We start from the raw sequence: 24,490 nt of genomic DNA on the forward strand, positions 1-24,490 counted from the left end.
TAATTAACCAACCAATCAGTATTAATTAAGTGTGTAAATGAATCACTCTGTTACAAAAAAAAAATACAAAACTGCAAACAAAATATAAATGACTCTTTCCTTACCATCACATTTAAATAAGAAAAGAGTTGGTGAACCACACTAGTTAAAATAATTTGACGAAAACAATTTGACTAATATCAAACAACATTCAAAGTACACAATTAATGTGAAAGAAATTAATATTCCCTCCCAATTTCCCTTTCTATAACTAGGCTTACCAATACTTCCCTGCCAGAAAGTTAACAATAGCATCGACCTGCTGTAAAATACTTCAGAGTTAGGGGAAAACAACCTGCCTTTTGCTCCTATATCTGGATTTCTCCCTTCCACCCAAACAGGTTCACTCACATAGGCCAGGGCTACACTACAAAGTTAAGTCGATTTTATGTAAGTCGACATTGAGCCTCTGATTTAAGCAAGTTGATCTTGCATGTCCCCCCTATGCTCATTGTGTCGGGGGAGTGTATCCTCACTAGCAGGGTTTGCATGGATGCACAGAGCACTGTACTGTAGGTAGCTATCCCACAGTGCATGTAGCCAAATGGAATTTTGGGTTGGGCTTGCAATGCCTTATGGAACCAAAGCATTTGTGCAGCTGGTTATGAGAACATGGCATTAGCCTCCCATGATGCACTTATCTCCCTCCCTCCCTAAAATGAACAGCAAACAAACCAAGCCTTTTTTGCGCCTTTTTTCATAAGTCTGGGTTACCTACGCAGTTGCCATAGCACGGTAATCATGGACTCTCAGCTGTACACTGTTGTGAACATTACAAACATCTCACGCTTTATCCTGCGATATTTACAAAGCCGATACAGGAGCTGCCGGATGGAACAATATGATGCCATGCAAGCAGCCCTGCTGGAATACATAGAGTGGAGCAATTCACAGTTGCTGGCAACAGTCATGTATCACCTTGACATTGTTGAGCGCCGCTTCTGGGCCCAGGAAACAAGCACGGACTGGTGGGACCACATTGTTATGCAGCTATGGGATGACGAACAGTGGCTCCAGAACTTTCGAATGTGTAAGGCCATTTTCTAGGAACTGTGTGAAGAGCTTTCCCCAGCCCTGAAGCATAGCAATACGAAAATGAGAGCTGCTCTGACAGTAGAGAAGCAAGTGGCAATAGCTGTGTGGAAGCTTGCAGTGCCAGTCTGCCACCTGTCAATGGGGAATCAATTCAGAGTGGGTAAATCTACCTTGGGGTCTGTTCTAATCCAAGTTTGCAGGGCAATCCACAGACTTCTGCTAAGAAAGATAGTGACTATGGGCAACATGCAAGACAAAGTGGATGGTTTTGCCACGATAGGTTCTCCAGCTGCAATGGAATGATAGATGGCACACATATCCCTATCTTGGCACCAGACCACCTTCCCAAAGAGTACCTAAACCGAAACAGGTACTTCTCAATGGTGTTGCAAGCGCTGGTGGATCACAGGGGCCATTTCATCGACATCAACGTGGGATGGTCGGGAAAGATGCATGATGCGTGCATCTTTAGGAACTCTGGTCTGTTCAGAAAGCTGCAAGCAGGGATTTTCTTTCCAGACTTCAAAATAACCATTGGTGATGTTGAAATGCTAATTGTGATCCTGGGAGATGCAGCCTACTCCTTGCTCCCATGGCTCATGAAGCCGTACACAGGCAGCCTGGACAGCAGTAAGGACTGGCTCAACCATAGGCTGAGCAAGTAAAGAATGGTGGTGGAATGTGCCTTTGGATGTTTAAAAGGCTGCTGGTGTTGTTTACTTATTAGGTTAGACCTCAGTGGAAGCAATATCCCCATTGTTATTGTTGTGTGCTCCATAATATTTGTGAAACAAAGGGAGAAAAGTTTCCGCTGAGGTGGGGGGTTAAGGCAGATCATCTGGCAGCCAATTTTGAGCAGCCAGACACCAGGGCAATCAGAAGAGCACATTGAGGAGCTCTGCATCTCCATGAGGCTTTGAAAACAAGTTTCAGTGATGAGCCACAATAATGTGACATCTATATTGTTCCTTACCAAACTGTCCCTTCCATTGCAGTTTCTCCCCTCTAAACTCCACCCCCCCAGCCACCATGTATTGAATGAATAAAGAGCCTTTTCTCCTCAATCCATTAAATTTTATTTGCACACAAACACACAGAGACACCAAAGAAAAGTAAGATAACCCTGGGGCAAAAGGGCTGATAACACTCTTTGTGTGTGTGTGTGTGTGTGTGTGTGTGTGTGGTGGGAAACAAGGACAGCTTGCTTACAGATGCACTGCAATAACAATCAAAGGTGTGGGAATGGGTGCCTTATGGTCCTTGTACCCTCCCCTGGTGTTGAGTGCAAGGGATAGTGAAATCCCCCTCCTCCCACCTCATAGGACGTTTTGGGGAGGAGGATGATAGAACTGGGCAATGAGGGCAGCAGGTTCAGCACAGGCTTCAGAGGGACACTAGCATCCAGCTGCCTTTCTTGAGCCTCAGCCAGATGCCTCAACATGTCTGATTGCTCCTTTATAATCTGCAGCATCTCTTCCTGCATGGCATGCTCGTGTTCCCTGCATGCTCTCCTGTCCAAGTCCATGTTCTTGGACAGTGTAATCCTCCATGCTCTGAGCTCCATCATATCACTCTCAGTGGCGCACATTAACTCATTGAACATGTCCTCCCGAGTCTTCTTTTTCTGCCTTATAATCTGGGAAGATCTTTGTTCCGGTCTCGAGGATGCGCCAACAGACAAGCTGCAAAGAATACAAAGCACAAGAGTAGCATTGACAGTTCATACATTGTTTCTGATGCAAGGTTAATTTTTTTTATGAAAAGAAACACCCCTCAATGCATTTCTCTACAAGTCACAACGTAACCACAACCTCTAGCTACTGCAAGAGTCAGTTTGCTGCTCCAATCATGGTGAGTAAGGCCATGAGGCATAGGCGAAAGGGCTTGTGCTGCAACTTTTGTGAAGACATCCTTGGGATCACAGGTTGGAACTTGAGAAAAGCCCCCTTTTCCCTAACAACCTGGATGGTGCTTGAGGACAGGCACCAGTGTAAATCCCCCCAAATAGTTTGGTTTTTACAAAAGCTACGCGGGGTTGGGGGGAAGGGAGAGAAACAGGAAGCTCCCCCCCGCCCTTTGTTTAAAAAAAAAAGCTGGTTGCAGTGCTCTGTGAACCCTTCCAACCACAACCATGGCACATTTGGGAAAGTGGGGTTGTGTGACCTAGATTTCACCAAACAGGGGGGCAGATTACTTGTTGAATTGTTTGCGGTTTAAGGGCTAGCATTGAAAACTTCCCCCTTTTCCCTTAGGTGACCCTATGCAAGATCACTCTCCTAAGGGTAACAGAGGCAGCAAGGGAGCAGACGCTGCAAGTGTCTGGGTACAGACCTGGTCCTTATGCTGCAATGCTGTGTGCTGCAATGATGCCAACAGAATTAATACCGGAGTGGCACAGAAAAGTGTCCTACCGTGGTGGACAAAATAAGGCAACTCTTCTCAGAAACCTTCTGCAAAGGATTGCAGAGTACCTCCATGAAAACTTCCTGAGATCTCCATGGAGGATTCCAGGGCTATCCCCGTGCATATAACCAGTCTTTTTCAGAGAACATCCTCTGCGTGACGGGAGTGGCCATCAATACTCACTACGCCCACTTTTTTGTTCAGATTAAATATTAAAAATAATAACATGTAACCCCTACAGTTTGATTGAAAATGTGTACTCACCAGAAATGCCTTTCCTGGCATCACATCAGAATGACTGTTTGCCTCTGTTGTCTTCTGGTATGCTTGCTGAAGCTCCTTTATTTTCACACGGCACTGCTGTGTGTCCCTCGTGTAGCCCTTCTCCCCCATGCCCCATGCAATCTTGGCATAGATGTCAGCGTTTTTTCTTCTGGATTGGAGCTCTGCCTGCACAGACTCTTCTCCCACCAGCAATAAGATCCACCTACTCCATGCAGAAGCACGTTTGCGGCCTTGAGTCTCCATGATCGCTGTGCTGATGAGCACTCCATGCCAATCAAACAGAAAATGAAAATTCAAAAGTTCCCAAGGCTTTAACGGGGGGGTGGCTGTTTCCTGTGTACCTGACTGACATGCAGTGGAGTTGAAAGTGCTCTCCAGAGTGGTCACAGTGGAGCACTGTGGGATACCTCCTGAAGGCTAATTCACTCAAAATTACACTACGCAGTGTCTACACTATCCCCATGTCAACCCATGGATGTCGAATCATGTGCTACACCTCTCGCAGAGGTGGAGCACAGAAGTCGACTTTACAGGCCACTTAGGTCGGCGGAAGGGACTCGGGAGTGTAGACACATATGTTATTAGATCGACTTAACGTGGCTTATGTCAACCTAACTTTGTAGTGTAGACCAGGCCATAGTCTTTAGTAAAGCAGCTACCCTGATTGCCCTGCTCTCAATAGAGTCTATTAAGTCCAGCTACAAGGAATCTATTAGGCATGCCCAAAACTTCCACTTCCAATTCCAGAAACTATTCAGAGTAGAATGATGATTGTGCATCTACCTAGCAATAATAACTCAGACACAACTGAGTCACTTCCCCCTCCCCATCCCCCGCCCCCTCTAGGTTTCTTAAAGAGATATCACCCTATTAGGCATGTGGGTTACAAAAGCATAGTGGCTGACTCTGGAAGAAAATCTGGAAAGAGGTTTTTGGATCAGAGGTGCAGGCTGAAAAGAGTGCTCTTGATGCTGTGAGTAAAAGAAGCTGTTTCCTGCTGTTGGTTCCTTCTGCATTCAGAGACACAGCACTTTGTACATTCTTTGTGAATAAACAGAACTGCATCAAAGAAATACCTGATTGTCACCAATTTCTGTTTCCAACTGGAATGCCCACAGGGCCGCAAATTTCGACAAGCCACTTGGGTTGAAAAGGTGCAAAGTAAGAAAGAAGGAAATTGTTTATATGATGCTGATTTTGTTGTCTTTAACGAGAGATTTTAAATCAGTCTGAACCACCATTGCCTGAAAATATAGCAGATATCAACAGCAAGGAACAGCTGCCAACGTCTTTATCAGCTGGGATAAGTGCCAAATTATTTTCATTTACCTGTCCAGAGTTTTGTTTAGGAAGACTGGTTTATCTGGACTGCTGGGAACTATTCTGTGTGAGTGACAATGACAAGCATGGGAAGACATTCTCAGCATCCAAGCCAGACTGAACCTGATTCAGAATGCTCTGGGCTTATGGCACATGACAACAGCAGGATCTAGAATTGTCATTGAGCAGACATTGAATTATCCATAGAATTTTAGTTTTAAAAGTTATTGCTATTTCTACCTCAGGGAATAATGCCATATCATTTTCCCCACTGGGTAATCACCAGTCATTTTAAACCACATGGTCAGGTCAGGGCCTTAAGCCCCTTTGTCAACAAACTCATAGTCCCCTTCAACATAGTACAATCCTATAAATTAGAGGTGGAAAAGATCTAATAGATTATTCCATCCATTTCCTGGGCAAAGCAGGGTTCTTCTATACAGTCAATTTTCTTGAATTTTGTCCAATCTAGATTGAAATGTTCTTGGTGACTGTGCTTCCACCACTGACCTACTTACCACCACTAACCTGTGAACACATGTACCCATGTGCTTAATAGGGAGATATCTCTTTAAGAGGGAGGCAGGGAGGAATGAGTTGTGTCTGGGTCATTGTTGAACAATTAGTACTCCACACCCAGAAGTTTCTGGAACTGGGTGTGATAGTTTTAGACATGCTCAATAGGTTCCCTGTAGCTAGACTCAGACTACATTGAGGGGTTTTTTAATGTATATACGCAATCTGATTGGTTGGTTAAATAGTTAACTAACTAACTGATTTCAGAAGAGAAGGAGAAAGAATCTGCATGGATTCCAGCTGGAGATTTCTGTGAACAAGAAGAAGAAAAATACTGTTGCAGTGCTTTTGACTCAGCAGACTGTATAGATTTGGTGATCAAAGACTCTGATCACCAATGAAGACTCAGCAATGAACTCATCCTAAGCAGCAGTTGGTAGGACTGCAGATGACCCAGCCTAGTTCTGGTATGTCCACTTCTGATATACTCTTCATGCCTCAAAGACCCAAAGAATTTAATAAACGAGCAATACCCAAAATTTAAGAAAATAAATCCTTTATGTTTTAACTGTGGGCAAATAGGACATTTTCAAAATGCTTGTGAGAATTCTCCTAACCCCAACCTAGTATATCAGCAACTGACTGGTAGACATTCAAATCAGAGCAAATTTGAGCGAGGAAGAAAAGAGCAAAGCTGCTAGTCAATGGGTTCAGGAGACAGATGCTACCCAATGGGTGTCAATGAGGCCAACCAGCAGTTAGTGGGACCAGCTTGTCATGGCTATGTTTACCTAGATGATGTAAAGAGTATCTGCCTAACTAGATACTGGTTCTCAAGTGACCAGCATATACAAAACTTTCTATTCTGAGCATTTATCTTTTTGAAAGTTACGGTCTATTGGCAGTATACTTCAGATAGAAGGGCTGGAGGGCAAATGGTTCCATACCTGGGATATGTATCCTTAAAGATATGATTCCCAAAGTTCATCTGAGGGATGAACAAAACGACATGAGATACTAGTCTTGCTTTGTCCAGACCAATGTCTGAATCAGCAAGTGTCAGTGCCCATAGGCATACATGTGCTGAATCATCTTATAGGAAACTGTAGGAGAAGAAATGGGGTCCTAAATTCTTAAGTAGGATCATTACCAAATGAGTGGGCTGAAGTTTATAATCAATTTCTCCTCACTCAGAGATTACAGCAAGATGCTGACAAAGGGGCTAAAGTAGTCTCGAGAGGAAGAAAATCAGTGACAATCCTACCTGGCACATCCAAAACAGTGCTCAGAATTCTGAAATTTGTGGTGAATGAACTGGAGACTGCCCTAATGCTGTGTGTCACAGTTGGGCCCAGTGGGTTAGTGGTTTTGCCTCAATTTGTTCAAGTCACTGGCATCATTAATAGAATTGGGGTACAAGTCAAAAAATTAACAAGGAAGGACATCATATTGAAACCTCACACTGTCATTGCAAAGGGACGAGCATCTGAGTGGATAAAACCATTGCTATCCCGGGTTTCAGCAGCCATCCATAAAGAAAGAGAGTGTCATATTACCACTTGACTTTGAAGGATCCTCTCTCAGTGGTGCTCAGAGGAAAAAGTTTGCTGAGACTATCAATAAGGAAACTGGTCAGGTTTTTGCTGTTCATGATCTAGACTTTGAAAGAGTTGTAGGAGAGACACATCAAATTTAGCTCACAAATAAGATACCCTTCAAAGAAAGATCTAGAAGGATTTCTTCCTCAGATTTTGAAGATCTATGGCCGCATCTATGTGAGTCGGTGGCAGTTGGAGTGACTGAGGAAACATGTAGTTCATACACATGCCCTGTGGTGCTCCTGCATAAGATGACAAGAGCTCTTAGGATGGTGGTGGATTATAGAAAACTGAACAGCATTACCTGAAAGGATGCCTATCCATTACCCAGCGTAAAAGAAACTTTTTGCCTTTTTGGCAGGATCTAAATGGTTTTCTGTATTGGATCGAAAGAGTGGATACTATCAAGTTCCATTAGAACTCGATAGACACCGACTGTCCGAAGACAGCTTTCACTACACCATTTGGTGATTGGCAATTCCAAATGATGCCTCAAGGTGTGACTAATGCTCCAGCTACCTTCCAGCGAATGATGGAGTGTGTTATGTCTGGTATGAATCTCATAGAAGTTGTAGCATTGTTGGATGATTTAATCATCTTTTCAGCCACTCTAAAAAAACATGAGGAATGTCTTGTAAAAGTTCTGAACAGACTTCAGAACTATGATTTAAAACTTGCATCATCAAAGTGTAAACTATTTCAGTCTTCAGTGAAATACCTTGATCATATAATTTCTCAAGATGGGATCTATCCCAATAAATAGAAAACGGATACTATCATCACTTGGCCAGTTCCAACTACTTTCAGAGAACTTCGTAGATTCTTAGGATTTGCTGGTTACTATTGAAGATTTGTAGAGAGATATTCTATTACTGTGAAATCTTTGAATTCTCGATGGTGGTCCCAAAGGAAGTAGATAGAATGGAAAACAGCCACTTGAGAGTAGATGGGCCGCCAGAGAACTTTTGAAACAAAAGTTGACTACTGCACCAATCCTCGGGGTTGCTAATTGGAGGCTACCCTGTATTCTTCATACTGATACCATACCGTGAGTCAATTCCCTGACCCCTCCAGCCTCTGACAACACAAGCACTGCCTTTCAGGCCTTTGTAGGTCCCATTCTTTCTTTACAAATTAATGGCAGGCACGCTCCAACCCCAGAGTCCTCCAAACATTTCCCTGGAGTGCCCCACCCCGATCCACTGGACACTCTCAGAATTCCTAGATCCTCTTTTCCAAAGGAACAGTACACTGCTGCTTACGAATTACTTTGTAGAACTCAGTTCTGCTTAGCACACAGCACTTATACTTGTGTTCCCTATAAACAAACCTAATTTTATTTAACAAAGAACAGAGATTCAAATGACAGCAAGCAGAAATATTGGAAACAAAACATAAAATAAAATCACAATGTGCTTAGTAGAGCCTACACTTAACTGATAGGATATTATTGTGTCATAAGTGAAAAATCCTACCCACAGTCCTTCCAGAATATTACTGTTAGACTTGGCTATTATCTTCTATTTGTGAAGTACTCCCCAATGTCAATTTACTTCCTAGGTGAAAGATACCAGCATGTTCCTTTGCAATCCCCGATATAACAAAACAATTCTTTGATTTTTATTAATAAACCAGACATCCTCCTGCTGTGTGTTCCTTCCTGTAGATTTTGTGATCTCTTGTTAATTTCTTAATCTTGATTAGCTGGTAGTTTAGTATGCTAATAGATATTCATTGTGATGTATACAATACTTAATTTGCATGTAACCAGACAGATAAATAAGTGGTCTCCTACATGTCTGAAAAAAACATATTTGTCACCACCTGTGTGCTTTAACTCATAGACATAATTTACAATATAGGTACATAACTCTTAAATGTTATGCTTACAAACATTTCTCAATGGTTATGATGACCAGTGCTTTAGTGGCTCTCAGTAGAGACCTAACATGTCACCTTTTAGTGAATTATTATGCATATAATTGACCCAAGGGATCCAAGTTGGCATCAAGAGGTTCCTGGGTCACACATAGCCACACCACAGCTTTTAACCTGATGCCTTTGCATATCATATAATCATAGAAATGTAGAGTTAGAAGGGACCTTGAGAGGTCATCAACTCCAGCCCTCTGAGCGGAGGCAAGACCAAGTAAACATAGACCAAAGCTGACAGGTGTTTTTCCACCTTGTTTTAAAAAGATTTCAACGATGGGGACTCCACGACTTCCCTTGGAAGCCTATTCCAGAGCTTAACTACCCTTATAGTTACAAAGTTTTTTCTAACACAATCTCTAACCTAATATCTAACCCAAGTCTCCCTTGCTGCAGATTGAGTCCATTACATCTAGCCCTACCTTCAGTGGAAATGGAGAACAATTGATCACTGTCCTCTTTGTAACAGCCCTTAACGTATTTGAAGACTGTTGTCAGGTCCCCCCCTCAGTCTTCTTTTCTCAAGACTAAACATGCCTAGTGTTTTGGGTTTTTTTAACCTCTCCTCATAGGTCAGGTTTGCTAAACCTTTTTTAAGTTTTGTTGCTCTCCTGTGGATTCTCTCCAATGTATCCATCTATTTCCTAATATGTGGCAACCAGAATTGAACAAAGTATTCCAGCTGAGATTTGTCAGTGCCAAACAGAGAATACCTCCCATGTCTTACATATGAGGCTCCTGTTAACACACCCAAGAATAATATTATCCCTTTTAGCAACTGCATCACGTTGCTGGCTCATGTTCAATTTATGATCCACCAGATCCTTTCCCGCAGTACTACCACCCAGCCAATTTGTAGTGTGCATTTAATTTTTCCTTCCTAAGAGTAATACTTTGCACTTGTCCTTATTGAATTTCATCTTGTTGATTTCAGATGAATTCTCCAATTTGACAAGGTCATTTTGAATTGTAATCCTGTCCTCCAAAGTGCTTGCAATCCCTCCCAGTTTGGTGTCATCCGCAATTTTTATAAGCATACTCTCCACTTCATTATCCAAGTCATTAATGGAAATATTGAATAGTACTGGACTCAGAACTGACCCTTATAGGCCCTCACTAGATATGTCCTCCCAGTTTGACAGCAAATCATTGATAACTACTCTTTAAGCATGGTCTTTTAACCAGTTCTGCAGCCAGTTTATAGTAATTTAATCTAGACCACATTTTCCTAGTTTGCTTATGAGCATGTCATGTGAGGTTGTGTTAAAAGCCTTACTAAAATCACGATATGTAATGTCTACTCCTTCCTCCCTATCCACTAAGCCAATAACTCTGTCAAAGAAAAAAGAACAGGAGTACTTGTCAAAGAAGTACTGTCAAAGAATGACATCATGTTGGTTTGGCATGACTTGTTCTTGAGAAATCCAGGCTAGATATTCCTTATAAGTCTATTATCCTCTAGGTATTTACAAATTGATTGTTTAATAATTTGTTCCACTATATTTCCAGGTACTGAAGTTAAGCTGACTGGTCTATAATTCCCCAGGACCTCTTTGTTCCCCATTTTAAAGATATGTACTATGTTTGCCTTTCTCCAGTCATCCATGAGTTCCCAAAGATAATTGCTAATGGTTCTGGGATTTCTTCAGATAGTTCCTTAAATATCCTAAAATGAATTGGATCAGGCCCTGTCAACTTAACATCTAACTTATCTAAACATCCTGTAACCTGTTCTTTCCCTATTTTTGGCTTGCATTCCCTCCCCTAATTGTGTTGAGTATCTGGTTACCATTAATCTTTCTAGTGAAGACTGAAGCAAAATTGGTAATAAACACCTCAGCCTTCTTGATGTCATTAGCTCTCCTTCCCTGCTAAGCAGAGGACCTACACTTTCTTTCATCTTTCTCTTGCTCCTAATATATTTAAAGAACCTCTTTATTGCCTTTTTCTGTCCCTTATTAAGTGTAACTCGTATTGTGCCTTAGCCTTTCTGAGTTTTGTCTCTGTATGCTCGTGCTATTGTTTTGCACTTCTCCTAAGCAATTTGTCCATGTTCCCACTTTTTGTAGGATTCCTTTTTGACTTTCAAGTCACTAAAGAGTTCCTGATGGAGCAATATTGCTTCTTTCTATTATTTTTATCTTTCCTTCTCATCAGGATAGTTGCAGTTGTGCCTTTAATACGGTCTCCTTGAGAAATTGCCATCTCTCCTGAATTCCTTTATCCCTTAGATTTTCTTCTCAGGGGACCTTACCTACCAGTTCTCTGAGTTTGTTAAAGTCTGTTTTTTAAAGTCCATTGTCCTTATTCTGTTGCTCTCACTCTTCCTTTTCCTTAGAATAAGGAGATCTGTCATTTCATGATCACTTTCACCTAAGTTGCCTTCCATCTTCAGATTTGCAACCAATTTCTCCCTGTTGGGAGAAGAATTGAGGATGTCTGTCCCCTTGGTTACTTCTCTACTTTGTTAAAGAAGTTGTCCCCAATACATACCATGAACATATTGGAAAATTTCCAACAGATTTCTGGGTAGTTAGTCTCCCATTACTACCACATCTTGTGTTTTGGATGTTGCTGTTGTTTATTCTAGAAATACCTCATCCACCTCCTCTTCCTGATTTGGTGTCTATAGTAGACCCCTATCATGTTGACATAGCCCCTATTTTCCCATCTTTTATCTTTACCCAGGGACTTTCAACTGGTCTACCCCTCACTTCCTTATGGACCTCAGAACAAGTGTGTATGTTCTTGATGTATAATGCAACACCTCCTCCTTTTTTCTCCCTGCCTGTCCTTCCTGACCAAGCTATACCACTCTACACCAATATTCCAGTCATGAGATTTATCCCACCAAGTCTATGTGATGTCAGTTAAGTAATAATTTATCTTATGTACTAATACTTCCAGTTCTTCCTGTTTATTCCCCATACTCCTTGTGTTATTCTTCCAAAAATTACAAAAGTCTTCTTGCAGCTATATCAAATTGCAAACTCATGTCTAATTTGCTGTTTACTATCATTCTAATTTCCTTGCAGTATTCTTGTTTGCTAGATTTCTCCCTCCCACTGAGTATGCGTGCTTCAGATTTTTTTCACTAACTGTACAGTTCTAGTTTGCATCTTTTTCCATGTTGAATCTCATTTTATTATTAATATGTAGGTCTCTTTGTATTATTTTTGTCCTAAATCTGTTTTGTTTATTTATTTGTTTTTTCACAACGCCACCCATTTTAATATAATCTATAAATTTAGTTTGTGTTCTGTTTATTCTCTCTTCTAGATACAGAATGATGAATGCTTACCTTCTGTCGCTGATATTTCACCTTTTGCTCAATGAAAACGAGCACATGGGGAGTTGTTCCTCTCTTTGGCTGCAGCTTCTCTCTGTGGTTCATCCTATGTAGCTGATGAGGAGATGAAGCAGGCCTGTGTCAATCTGAGGACAAATGCTTTTGGGGTAGTGGGAGATATTACTGAGCTGATTGTAGGCAACATACTGTTGGTACTTCAGCCCATATTTTCTCACTAGGTCTCCCACTGGCTTCATATTAATGTTGAATAGCATGGGGGAGAGGACTGCATGACAAGGGAGGGCTTAAGAGGCAGAGGAACAATTAGTCATAACAATCCTCTGAATACAGTCTTGGAGGACAGACCTGAGCCATGTAGGGACATTTTCCTTTATCCTTGCAGCCTTTTGGGATCAGGAAAAGACTATGGTATTTTGTGAGCAGAACTTAAGGAATGTTTTGATACCCTCTCCACCTTTCTTAGTCTATATTAGTTGGTAGTCCACTTTGCAGGAAGACAGGGCTAGCAACACTGCCATATTTAGCATTTCCAGTCATCCTTGGTGAGCTCCAGTTTTTAACTGAAGAGAGAGAAAGCAGACTTTGATCAATAAAAGCATGTTTTTATTTGTCTTTTTTTCCCCCTTCAATGTGTGGTAAAAATGGAAAAATGTAATTTCACCAGATCCTAAAGCTGAAAAACTGCTGGACAGGTTGTTATTGCTAAAACCACAAGCACAGATAGGTGCTAATACATTTTAAAATGTTGTAGAAGATCTTTATTTTGGCGGTAGGTGCAGGGGTGCTAGAACAATTTTTATAGTGGGCCTGTTGAGAGCCATTGAACCAAACTGCAAACCCTGTATATACACTTCAAGCCAAGGGTGCTGCAGCACCCCCAGCACCTCTAGTTCCATACCTATGAGTATGTGGAATGACATCACTTACCTTAAAGTGAGGAATTAATACTATTATCATCCTAATGCAACATCCAACTGCCCAGAGCAAATACAATTTCTTATCCCCTGATCCTTCAAAGACTTACACATGTTTAAGCTCATGTGTAGTCCCACTGAAGCATGTGCATAAAAACCTACTTAATTTGTGCTAGTGATTGAAAATTAAACTAGTCAATGGAATGAATCACATGACTAAAATTAAGCCCATGCATATAAATGTTTGCAGGATGTATATTTCTTTTGCTTTACTGAAATTGACAAAATCATCCAATTATTCTCCACCCCCCCACTCCCACCCCAATTTGGAATCCCATTCCACCTATTCACCATTGTCTTTTGTTGACTAAATTGTCTTAGTTTCCATTGACATTCCATTTCATTTCCCAGGATTTGCATAAAAAATATATACAGGAGCAAGAGTGTCATGCACTGCAGAGATGCAGCATTTTAAAATTTGAAAAAGTTCAAAGTGAGGATGCTTTGGATAACCTCCATCTATATGAGTTCTTTGGTTTATGGGGAACAAACAAAAGAACTCATGTAGATGGAGAAATTAAAATATCCTGCTTTATTATTAGTGTGAATGAGTTTACATCTCCACTGTTAGAGGAGTAAGACAATATAAATATCCTTTATTTTTAGAGCTGGGTGAATGCTCTTAAAATGAATTTGCTTCTGTTGGGCTTATGCCTCTTTTGTGTTTTTCTTCCACAAACAATCCAGTTTTTTTAGGATTGATGCATGCAGTAAGCAAAGTTTAAGATTGCAAATTTTAGATTTTCAAAAAAAAATATTTGCAACAGGAATGGTATATTTTATATAGGATCAGACTTTGCTTGGCACAGCAGGGGTGCCACACAGGATGCAGAAAGAATGAAATGACTCCAGAAAGGATCTGCCTGCACGCTTCACTGGTCAGCATATGCACCTCCAGTTACTTTATGCAATGGAAAAGTGAGATGATTGTAGTATTTATTGATTAATTGTTACAGATTAATTTTTTAGGAATTGTGCCTCAGAAAAGTCCCAGAAAGAAAAAGATGTAGTATGTTCCAAAATTCCCTACTCTTGTTTATTTGTCCCCAAACAGAGGCTCTAAAGACTTGCCCCTTCTTATATGTGTTACACTCCTTTGGGCCCTGAATCAGAAAAGCATCCCTATCTAAGGAAGAATTTAAGCATGTGCTTAAGTGCCACATGCTTAAGTTAAGCACACCCTTAAATGATTTTCTGAATAGAGATGGATTTGTGCATGTGCTTAAGTGCTTTCCTCAATAGGGTCCCAGTCAGTGAAAAGAAACAATACCATGTGTATTATGTGCCCACTCACAACTAACCAAAACAGCTCAGCTTTCCACCATTGAGTAATAAATACCCCACTCTAACTATTCATAATTAATTCATAAAGAGTAAAAGAAACCACAAAAACCAGTTGAGGAAATCTGAGGGAATCACAGTCTGCTCATGGACATTCAGCAAGGACAAAAGGAGGCTATATTTGGCAAGCAAACGATTTTCTGTAAATTATTTGATCGTTGATTTTATTTAAGATGCATCATAAATATGGTAAAAAGAAAAGGAGTACTTGTGGCACCTTAGAGACTAACAAATTTATTAGAGCATAAGCTTTCGTGAGCTACAGCTCACTTCATCGGATGCATTTGGTGGAAAAAACAGAGGAGAGATTTATATACACACATACACAGAGAACATAAATATGGTGTGGTACATAACAGCCTAATAAAAGACCCAAAGAGTTAAAAGCTAAAGGCTCTATCCTGTAAACCCTAATTTAAATGATTGACTTTACATCTATGAATAAGGAATATTTATCAAAGGCCTTCCAGAATTGAGCCCATATTTAGGATGTAATTTGATGAGTGATGATTGCAAATGGAGGTGAAGGTGGGGGAGTAGAAGAGAGGATGATGGGTTACAGCAATAAGATCAGGCAGTTGCTTTGGCTGATAATGTATGAGCAACAGAAGGTGTGAACATTTTCTTTTACCATTGTACTAAAGCTTTGTGTTCAATGTTTTACATGCTGTAATTGAATGATAAAACAAAGCTTTTAAACCTTTTTAATCAAATTTGCATTTGAATGTAATGTTTGTGAAAAGGGCTAACTACTGTGCAACCTACCCACATGACACGGCTTGAGAAACCATGCAGTGACATTTTAAAAAATTACTTTACAGATGGTTTAGTATGATTACAATTCACTAGTACCAAACCAAGAGGGTTAAACTGGCTTAATGGAGAGGGTATGGTATTTTTATTAAGATAGCTAAAATTCTTAGTTTCTGTCAACACTTAACTAAACTTTGGAAGAAATTGTATTTGCTAAAGATTCAACACTGCTGCCTTTTGCTTGCAGGCTGAAAAATCTCCCACTATGTGTTTTTGAATCCTCCAATAAATCATCCAACAAAAAAAGAAAATTCAAGACATGACGTTCCTGGTTTTTCTAAGAAAAAAAGGGAAGCGGAATGAAACATTTTGGGAGATGAAGGGTGAGAGAATTCCTTTTAGGACTTATTTAAAGAACAAAAAAGATTGCACAAGCCTTTGTAGGTCACCTTTATAGATTAAATATAGTCATCAGTTAAAAAATATCAAAAAACAACAACCAGTCCATAGAATGCTAAACCACTATCTCAAGTAACTATTGCAACTCCATAGCAAAACACTTCATTTTTTTATTATTGTTAGTGACTTTAAAAAAAAAAAGTACTACCATACAGGCTTACTAATAAACCTGGAAATTGACTTACAATGTTCCTGTCCTAGTCTTGATTAAAGCCAACAAACTGTGCCTATTGAATGGTTTAGTAATTAGCTTACATCCACATACAGTCGATGGTGTGAACAGAGATGAATGTATATTACTAGTGTAACATAGTGAAGGAGCTACTAATACTAAAATAATGCTGTTTCTGATATCTGTGGAACAGTAGCTTGAGAATATGGGGTGGCAGCCAGATTCTTGTTGTTTCTGTTTTGATAAGATTTTTAATATATAAAAGATAGATATCTAAATATTTAGTCTGTCCTGTTGCAGTAATTGAAGTTACAAGATTGTTGGGCTGAACTAGATATCTTCCTTCTGACACACAGCTTTCCTATGTAGCACCAAGGGCTAGGATGGGGGCTGAGACCATCTGTGGTTATACATTTGGGGAAGCATATACATGGGAAGGTCCAGTCTAAAGTGACTCCTCTTCCTTTGCAACATTCTTGAAGTCTTCCATCTCCAGCATATGTAATAAATGGATTGCAGTAGTGCCCACTTCGTAACCATTAGTTGTGCTCAAAGGCAAGGGGGCTGCATCCAGCACATGAAGCAGTCACACCTATAGTTTTATATTTGATTGATGTAGCAGTACCCTCACTTTGCAGCTTTCCTCCAGATCATAAAAAGGTGCCAGGCCACAGTTTCCTGGAAGTATCAGCTATACAACAATGTCAGTATTCATTTATAACCTGGAAACCAAGAGACAGAGTGGGTCACAATTTTTTGAAGAAAAGGACTCTTTTAAATTAAATTTTCACTGAAATATGCTTAATTTGACAAAGAAATTTAAAATGGAGAGGGATGAAAAACAAATCACAACATTTTGTGTGATAATTCCCTCCACTCTCTTCGTTTTAACCAGCTATACCAATAACCATTCACAAGAACACGGATAAATGTCAGGTTTCAGAGTAGCAGCCGTGTTAGTCTGTATTCGCAAAAAGAAAAGGAGTACCTGTGGCACCTTAGAGACTAACAAATTTATTTGAGCATAAGCTTTTGTGAGCTATAGCTCACTTCATCGGATGCATAAACGTGACTCTGCTGACATTTTATTCAGGTTTACAACAAGATTTTAAAGAAAAGGGTATGCATACAGAATATTATTTAGGTAAAAGACTCTTATCAGACTATATCATATATTCGTCCTCAAACCTAGATTACTGTTTGGATTGTTAAATGTCTAATTTATTGTACTATATGTGCATTATATAATGGAGTTAACTTTCCTATTTGAACTTTATTTTTCTTTCTGTTCCTGATTTGCAGTAACAGAACTGTGAGAACTCAATTGCAGGATCAGGACTTAGCTGTTGTTAAATGGAGCTTACAGCCCAGTAGAGCTGCATACAACTATCAAAATATCAAGTGAACAGAACTCTTTCAGCATGCATATGCAAAAGTAAATATTTAACCAGTTATAATTTTACTTTTTTTTTTTTCAAACTTATTTGATGTCTATTCCTCATTAGGAAGTAGTTATATACAAACTTTAAAATTCAGTCCCTTTTTAGTTATTCATGTACAGTTAAATGTTTTAATGCTATTTAAAGTGGGGAAAAAAAAGTTCTACCTGTTTTCACTGACTACCTATTTTAAAACTGACTGTATTTTGCTAAAATATTCAGAAAAAAAATCCCCTCTGGGCTGAGACTGATAATGGAAAATTTCAGCCCTAAGAAGAATTTTTGAGAAAATTGTAGGAATTTATAATGGAAAGAGACTTGCCACTTTAGGCTTGACTTTGAAAACACTTATGTACATGCTTACCTTTCAGCAGGTGTAGTCCCATTAAAATTAAACATGTTTATAAAGTCCTGATGCTACAATGAGCTCCATGTGGGCAGCCCTTTTTCACATTTGCTGGAGCCTCATGGAAATTAACGTGGTTCCATGCAGAGATCTGCTAGGCCATCTCGTTGGCTGCATCAAGGACTAGCTCTTGATGAAGTTTTTTCTTACATTGGCCTGGTCTATACTGGGAAGTGCATGCTGCTGGAAAACATATTTACTCACACTTTTAAAATTCTTGTTCACACTAAAGACAAAATCTTGTTGTGTTAATGTTTTTGAACACAATCGTGTACGTGTAGACAAAACCACTGTGGAGGGAAGAGGGTAGTTGGGTAGATTGAGCCTCATCGTTCTGATAGTAGAGGGAAAGTGAGGGCTTTCTTTTTTTGCAGAATGTTGGTTGCAGGCTGTTGAAAGGGGTGCTATTTTGATTGGTGGATTTAAAATTACTACACTATAATTTAGCTACCACCAACACGTATATTAATTGCGAGATGTGAAATGTTGCACGGGTGTGTTTCCTTTAGTTATAGCTGTTTTATAAGAAACATTTATCTACATATATTTGATGTAGATATAGCAAATTAAAAAAAGCTGCATTCATTACTTGCATCTTTTTATATGCAGCTTTGAATGTTTAACACAGCAATGATATACTGTCCTTAATATCATATCATCTATGTTGCCTGTATCACTGTAGAAAAGATCTTTGCTGCCTAAATATTTATATATTCCTAAATTTTTGGTTAATCCAGTAAGAGGTACTATATTATCTACAGCACTAACATTTATGCGGAAACAATTGAACTGAAAACATTTTTAATTGTTGTGAATTCACATCTTCCTCTGTGTAATTCATAAGTTTCAGGTGAGTGGAAATCTGGGGGGGAGGGGGAGAGTTGCGCTAGGCTGGAGTTAAAAAGCATGAGCCCACCTCCAGAGCTTCACCCAATCTAATGAAAGGATGAGTCACACCAGAAACATCTCCACTAACAGCAGTGACCAACTGTGCAGTAGCCAATAAGGGCGCTATTTGCACCCCACCCACCAACCTCTCCGCTTCCCCCACCCAGCCCTCTGTGGAGGGGGGGGGGGAACCACATGGCAACTGCAGTTTGTGGCACAAAAGAGGCACGTGATGCGGGAAAAAGGCAGCCCTGATGACAAAGCCTCAGGTTTCTCACTCAGCAAAGGGGGATGGGGAGGAGGAGGAGGAGAATAGCCTGGATCGAAATTAGAACTGATGGAAAGATACAGAATTTAACACTGCAACAGGATGGGGATGGGGAGGGGGCGGGGCCGATCAGGTGCAGCCCGAGCTGCGTGGATCTGAGACAGTGACGTTCTGCCCGGGGCGTGGCGATGGCATCTCCCCCCCCCCGTGGTACAGCCCGTGCAGTCACCCCCTCCCCCCCGCACTGCGGGAGCCTATTAATAACCCGGGGGCCGCTCCGCCAATGGTAGGCGCCCAGCCCTCTCCCCGCGGCCTGCCCCGCCCCCACCCGGATTCGCTGGGCAAGCCGAGCGCCCCGTCACCGCTCGGCAATTTCCGCCGGCCGGAGCCGAACCTATTTCCGGCCGCCGGCTCCAGACAGGCCTTTATGTCTGTGGGCTCAGCGCGCCTGCGCCGCCGCCATCTTACTTCCCTTCTTCTTCTCCCTCCCTCTCCAGCCAATCCCTCCCCTTGCCCAGCTTGGGCGCCGTGCTCCAATGCCGTGTGAGGAGGCCTGGGGGGCGGGGGAGGACGAGTCGCGGTAGCGGAGGAGCCGGGGGCAGACAGACCCAGCAGAGGAGGGAGGAGGAGGAGGAGGAGGACGAGGGCGACTCATCCCCAGCCTGGTTCCGCAGAGGAGCTCGGCGTGAGCCCGAGGGAGCCGGGGCAGAGCGGCTGAAGCGAACGCCTGGCCGCAGCGAGAGGGAGCGGCGGAGGGAGAGGCTGGGCCGGCTCCCCGCCCTGCGCCGGGCTCTCCTGGGGGAGGAGGGCGGCTGGCTGGCTGGCTGCTTGTTCCGGCCTCCTCCTCCTCTCTTTAACCACCCCAAAATGATTCAGCTCCATGGCGGCCACTGACGGGAATGGCCCTGCCCGGCTCAGGCTGCTGCCGCCGCCCTGCTGCGTGCCAGCCTTGTACGTATCCGCCGGCGCCTGGCTGCTCCTAGGCGCCCCAGCCTGCCGCTCCGCGGAGCCCCCGACACCCCCTCGCCTCTGCTCCGCACCCGGCCGCTCCCCCGGGGCCCCGCGGCGGGGAGGTCTGCTCTGCCCGCAGTCACCCCGCTGTAGCTGCACGCAGCTCGGCTGGGAGCCGGGGAAGGGGGGCGGGCGGTTGCTTTCCGAGTTGGCCGGATAACGTGGGTATTTTCTTCCCCTCCCCTCCCCGGCGGAGAAGAGGGCTCGGGGGGAGTGGAGATCGGAGGGGAAAGTGAACGGCGAAGGACTGAAAGTGTCACGTTCACTGGCTCTGATCTGAAGGCGGCGGAGGGACCCGGCCTCGCCCCCGCCCCCGAGAGGAGGAGGAAAAGGGGCGGTTTAGTGGCAGTGCCGGCTGTGCCGAGGCGTCTCAGCCTGCGCTGTGTGCGCCAGCGGGGAGAGGGGGTTGTGTGTGCGTGTGGTGCCTCTGCCCTGGGTTGCATGCAAAGCTAACTGTGTGGCTGTCTCTCTCCGGGCCGGGCAATTGCACTCTTAAAATAAAGCCGGTACAATGCACCAGCCTGACTCAGCCGCAGACCTTAGTGCTAGGAAGATGGCGCACCCGGCAATGTTTCCTAGAAGGGGCAGCGGCGGCAGCTGCGTTACTGCGCTCAATGCACCAGGTACCGGCGCTGGTAGCGGTGCCCTCTCCACCGAGGATTATCCGCCGCCGCTGCTCATCCAGCCGCCGCCTCCATCTCTTGCAGCATCTTCATCGGCGGGTCCACAGCCTCCACCCCCTCCTCCGCAAAGCCTGAACCTCCTCGCTCAGCCTCAACTCCAGCCACAGCCTCTTGCACAGGCTGGAGCCCAAATGAAAAAGAAAAGTGGCTTCCAAATTACCAGCGTGACCCCAGCTCAGATCTCCGCCAGTATGAGCTCCAACAACAGCATAGCCGAGGACACGGAAAGCTACGACGACCTGGATGAGTCCCACACTGAAGACCTGTCGTCTTCAGAAATTTTGGATGTTTCTTTATCCAGGGCCACTGACTTGGGTGAACCTGAACGGAGCTCCTCCGAAGAGACTTTAAATAACTTCCAAGAGGCTGAGACTCCTGGGGCCATCTCTCCAAACCAGCCTCACCTTCCTCAGCAGCATATCCCTTTGCCTCATCACCCACAGCAGAGTGTTGTGATCAATGGAAATGTTCACCCCCATCATGGTCACCATCACCACCACCTTCATCATCACCATCATGGGCATCATCATCCATCGCATCCTGGGGTGGGCAGTACACCAGCTTCTGGAGGACCACCCCCAAGTCCATCATTTAGAAAGCTGTCCACAGCTGGAAGCTCTGACAATGTTATCACAACTGCACCAGTTTCTGCTGCATCATCCACTGGTACACCTGCATCTGCCCTGTCTAATATTCGCACTACGAGTACTCCTGTCAGTGTAGGTGTAAGTCCTGTTACTGGAACTAGTACGTTAAGTAATGTGGGCGGTGGTAGTCCTAGTATGACAAGCAGCATGCTTGGTAACGTTAATATAAACTTAAGCAACATCGCAAGTGCTGCTAGTGTACATGCTTTGTCTGGAACGAGCAGCAATATTAATGTGAATATCTTGAGTGGTGTTGGCAATGGTACAAGTGCTTCCTCTAATATCATTAATAATGTTACTAATCCAACTGCAGGAATCGCAGTGGGATCAAGTCAGCAGCAGCCTGCAGCTGGCACATCAAGGTTTAGAGTTGTAAAATTAGACTCCAGTTCTGAACCTTTTAAAAAAGGTAGATGGATATGCACTGAATTCTATGATAAAGAAAACACTGTAACAGTTACAGAAGGAGTAGCAGTAAACAAAGTGGTAGAGACTATAAAACAAAATCCATTTGAAGTGACTTCTGAAAGGGAGAGCACGAGTGGGAGTTCTGTTAGCAGCAATGTAAGCACACTGAGTCACTACACAGAAAGTGTGGGAAGCGGGGAAATGGGAGCACCTACTGTGATACAACAGCAGACATTTCAAGGTGTGGGTCCACAGCAGATGGATTTTAGTAGTGCTGGACCTCAGACTATTCCAGCATCCAATATACCACAGAGTATTTCTCAGTCACAGCTTGCACAAGTACAATTGCCTTCTCAAGAAGTAAACTATCCACAGCAAAAGCAAGGAGTCCAGCCTTCAGTGCAGGCTAGTCTAACAACAGTTACTGGTGTTCAGTCAACTCCAGTTAATGTGGTAGGTGTATCATCTTTAGGTCACCAACAACCTGCCATTCCAAGTGTGGCTCAACAGCAGCTATCATATTCTCAACCCTCACAGCCTGTGCAAACTTTGCCTGTTGTACCACAACAGCAGTTACAGTATGGACAACAACAGACACTTCCTACGCAGATGGCCCCAGCACGAGTTAAACCAGTGAATCAGAGTTGCATGACAGGGACCATACCGGACTACATACAACATCAGCAGATACTTCAGCCTCCAGTGCCTGCTGTGCAGTCCAGCTCTACAGGAGTAGGAGCAGGAACACCGGTTCCTGTTGCTCAGGCACCAAGTATCCAACCTTCTGTACAAGTACACCCTGCTGTGGCACCAGCTCAGCCTGTTGCACATGCTCAGACAGCAATGCCACTTGTAGGTACTAGTGGTCAAATTATTAACGTTGGACAACAAGGAAATGTACCTGCTGTGGTGCAGCAGCCACCTGTTGCAAACCAAATTACACCTTCAGTTATGCAGCAAAGTGCTGCTCCTCTGTCTTCACAAGTGGTGCAGCCTGTTCAGACTGGGATAATTCAGCAGGGGCTACAAGCTGGTGCTTCAAGCCTTCCTCCGCAGATGGTCATTGCTTCACAAAATGCTTTATCTGTACAACCCCAGGCACAAGTAGAAACTGTAGTTCAAGGAATGACCAGCCAGCCATTGCCTGCAGTTAGCCCTATACCTTCTACTAGTACTGTTCCTGCACCAAGTCAAGCTAGTTCAAATGTACCTCCTGGTATACCTTCTGCTCCTGTAATTTTGGGTCCATCACAGAACATAGCACAAGCTTCAGCTGTGCAAAATGGGAATTTGGTTCAAAGTGTTAGTCAGCCTCCCTTGATAACAACTAGTATAAGTATGCCAGTGGCACAGAATGTGCCACAACAGATACCGCTAAGCACTACCCAGTTCTCTGCACAATCACTAACTCAGTCAGTTGTAAGCCAAATTGAAGATGGGAGGCGCCCTACAGATCCTTCCTTAGTTGGTTTACCTCAAGCTGCCAGTGGGGAAAGTGGTGGTGGAGCATCGGCTGTTTCAGATGGGAGTGGCAGCAGCATAACATCCTCTGCTTCCCTTTTTCCACTGAAGGTACTGCCATTGACATCCCATCTTGTTGATGGTGAGGATGAGAGGTAAGATCATGCCAGTAACTTTACAAAGAAACCGTATCATTTTTGTGCACATTAGTCTGCAATTACAATTGCAGTGATTTCATAAGATCAATAAGTATAATGTTGCAAATACAGTTGTGATACCTGCTTTGTTAGAAAAACAGTTTTTTCAGGTGATGACCTATTCAGCTACTGTGTTTAAATTTTTGTATTCATTGCACTCTGAAACTATGTTGCATGACTACACTGTCTGTGTAGTAGTACCTAGCAGGCTATGTCTCCCTTCATTGTATTATATGTACACACAATGTGTATAGTTGACTGGAAAAGTATGCTTTGGAGCTTAGTGGTATACTTAGGTAACTATAAAGTTTTTGGGGAGCAATTCTTAAATACAATTAACTATTTGAGGTTTATTTTTAGGTATATTTTACAAGCCTAAGAGTTCTCTCCATCTCAGATTTCCTTTTTGAATCTTGACTACATCATGTTTGGGTCTGCTGTGAATGAATATGTTATGGAAGGTTTGGGCCAGCCACTTCAGGCAATATGGGGGTGGAGTGGGGCTGCTCTGGGGTGGTGGTGGGTGAGAGGAGATTATTTTAAAACAAATTGTTGAGACTACTTTGACCCTAGATGTTTTCTCTCAATGGCTCTCTGCTGCTGTTTCTCCCTTCTAACAGCACTTTTGCTGCTCTTTGAGCCCAACCTGAGGCAGTTGGATGTTTCGTTCCTGGAGTTTCCACTTTAAAGCCCTATTCTGTTGCTGGGGTTGCTCAATTCTGCACAGGCCTTTGAAATTGATGTGCCTGTAGTACAGTCTCCAAGGAACCATTGTTAGATACTTGAAACATGAGGGTTTTTTAAATAGATGAGAACTGGGTATCTTAATTTGTGTGTGTTGTGTATGTGCGTGTGCTGGTTTCTTTGGCAATGTGTAACTGTGTCAATTTCAAAGGTTTCTGCTCCCTGTGCAGAATGTAGCAGCCCTGGCAACAGCCATTTACA

General features: G+C 42.8%; 1 protein-coding gene and 1 long non-coding RNA gene across 20 annotated transcripts in view; both read left to right on the forward strand.

The window, feature by feature from the left end:
- LOC122457208 overlaps positions 1-16,169 on the forward strand; it is a 149,224-nt gene extending 133,055 nt beyond the window's left edge. The window contains exon 8 of the long non-coding RNA XR_006276650.1: positions 15,754-16,169. This is a non-coding gene — a long non-coding RNA (uncharacterized LOC122457208). The remainder of the gene's footprint in view (positions 1-15,753) is intronic.
- Positions 16,170-17,444: 1,275 nt separating this feature from the next.
- Positions 17,445-24,490, forward strand: part of TSC22D1 (TSC22 domain family member 1) — a 140,952-nt gene continuing 133,906 nt past the window's right edge. For 10 of the 19 annotated variants that reach the window (XR_005292737.2, XR_006276625.1, XR_005292744.2 and 7 more), the window contains exon 1: positions 19,620-23,503. Coding sequence is in view for 6 of the 19 variants with exons in the window: in XM_043500857.1 (XP_043356792.1) it covers positions 20,661-23,503 (2,843 nt within the window). In the remaining 13 variants the exon portion in view is untranslated. Of the gene's footprint in view, positions 17,573-19,618; positions 23,504-24,490 lie in introns of those variants that run through there. The other 9 variants (XR_006276633.1, XR_006276635.1, XR_006276631.1 and 6 more) reach the window with 4 other exon arrangements.

The sequence above is a fragment of the Dermochelys coriacea genome, chromosome 1, assembly GCF_009764565.3.
Source record: "Dermochelys coriacea isolate rDerCor1 chromosome 1, rDerCor1.pri.v4, whole genome shotgun sequence".
NCBI classification, from domain to species: Eukaryota; Metazoa; Chordata; order Testudines; family Dermochelyidae; genus Dermochelys; species Dermochelys coriacea.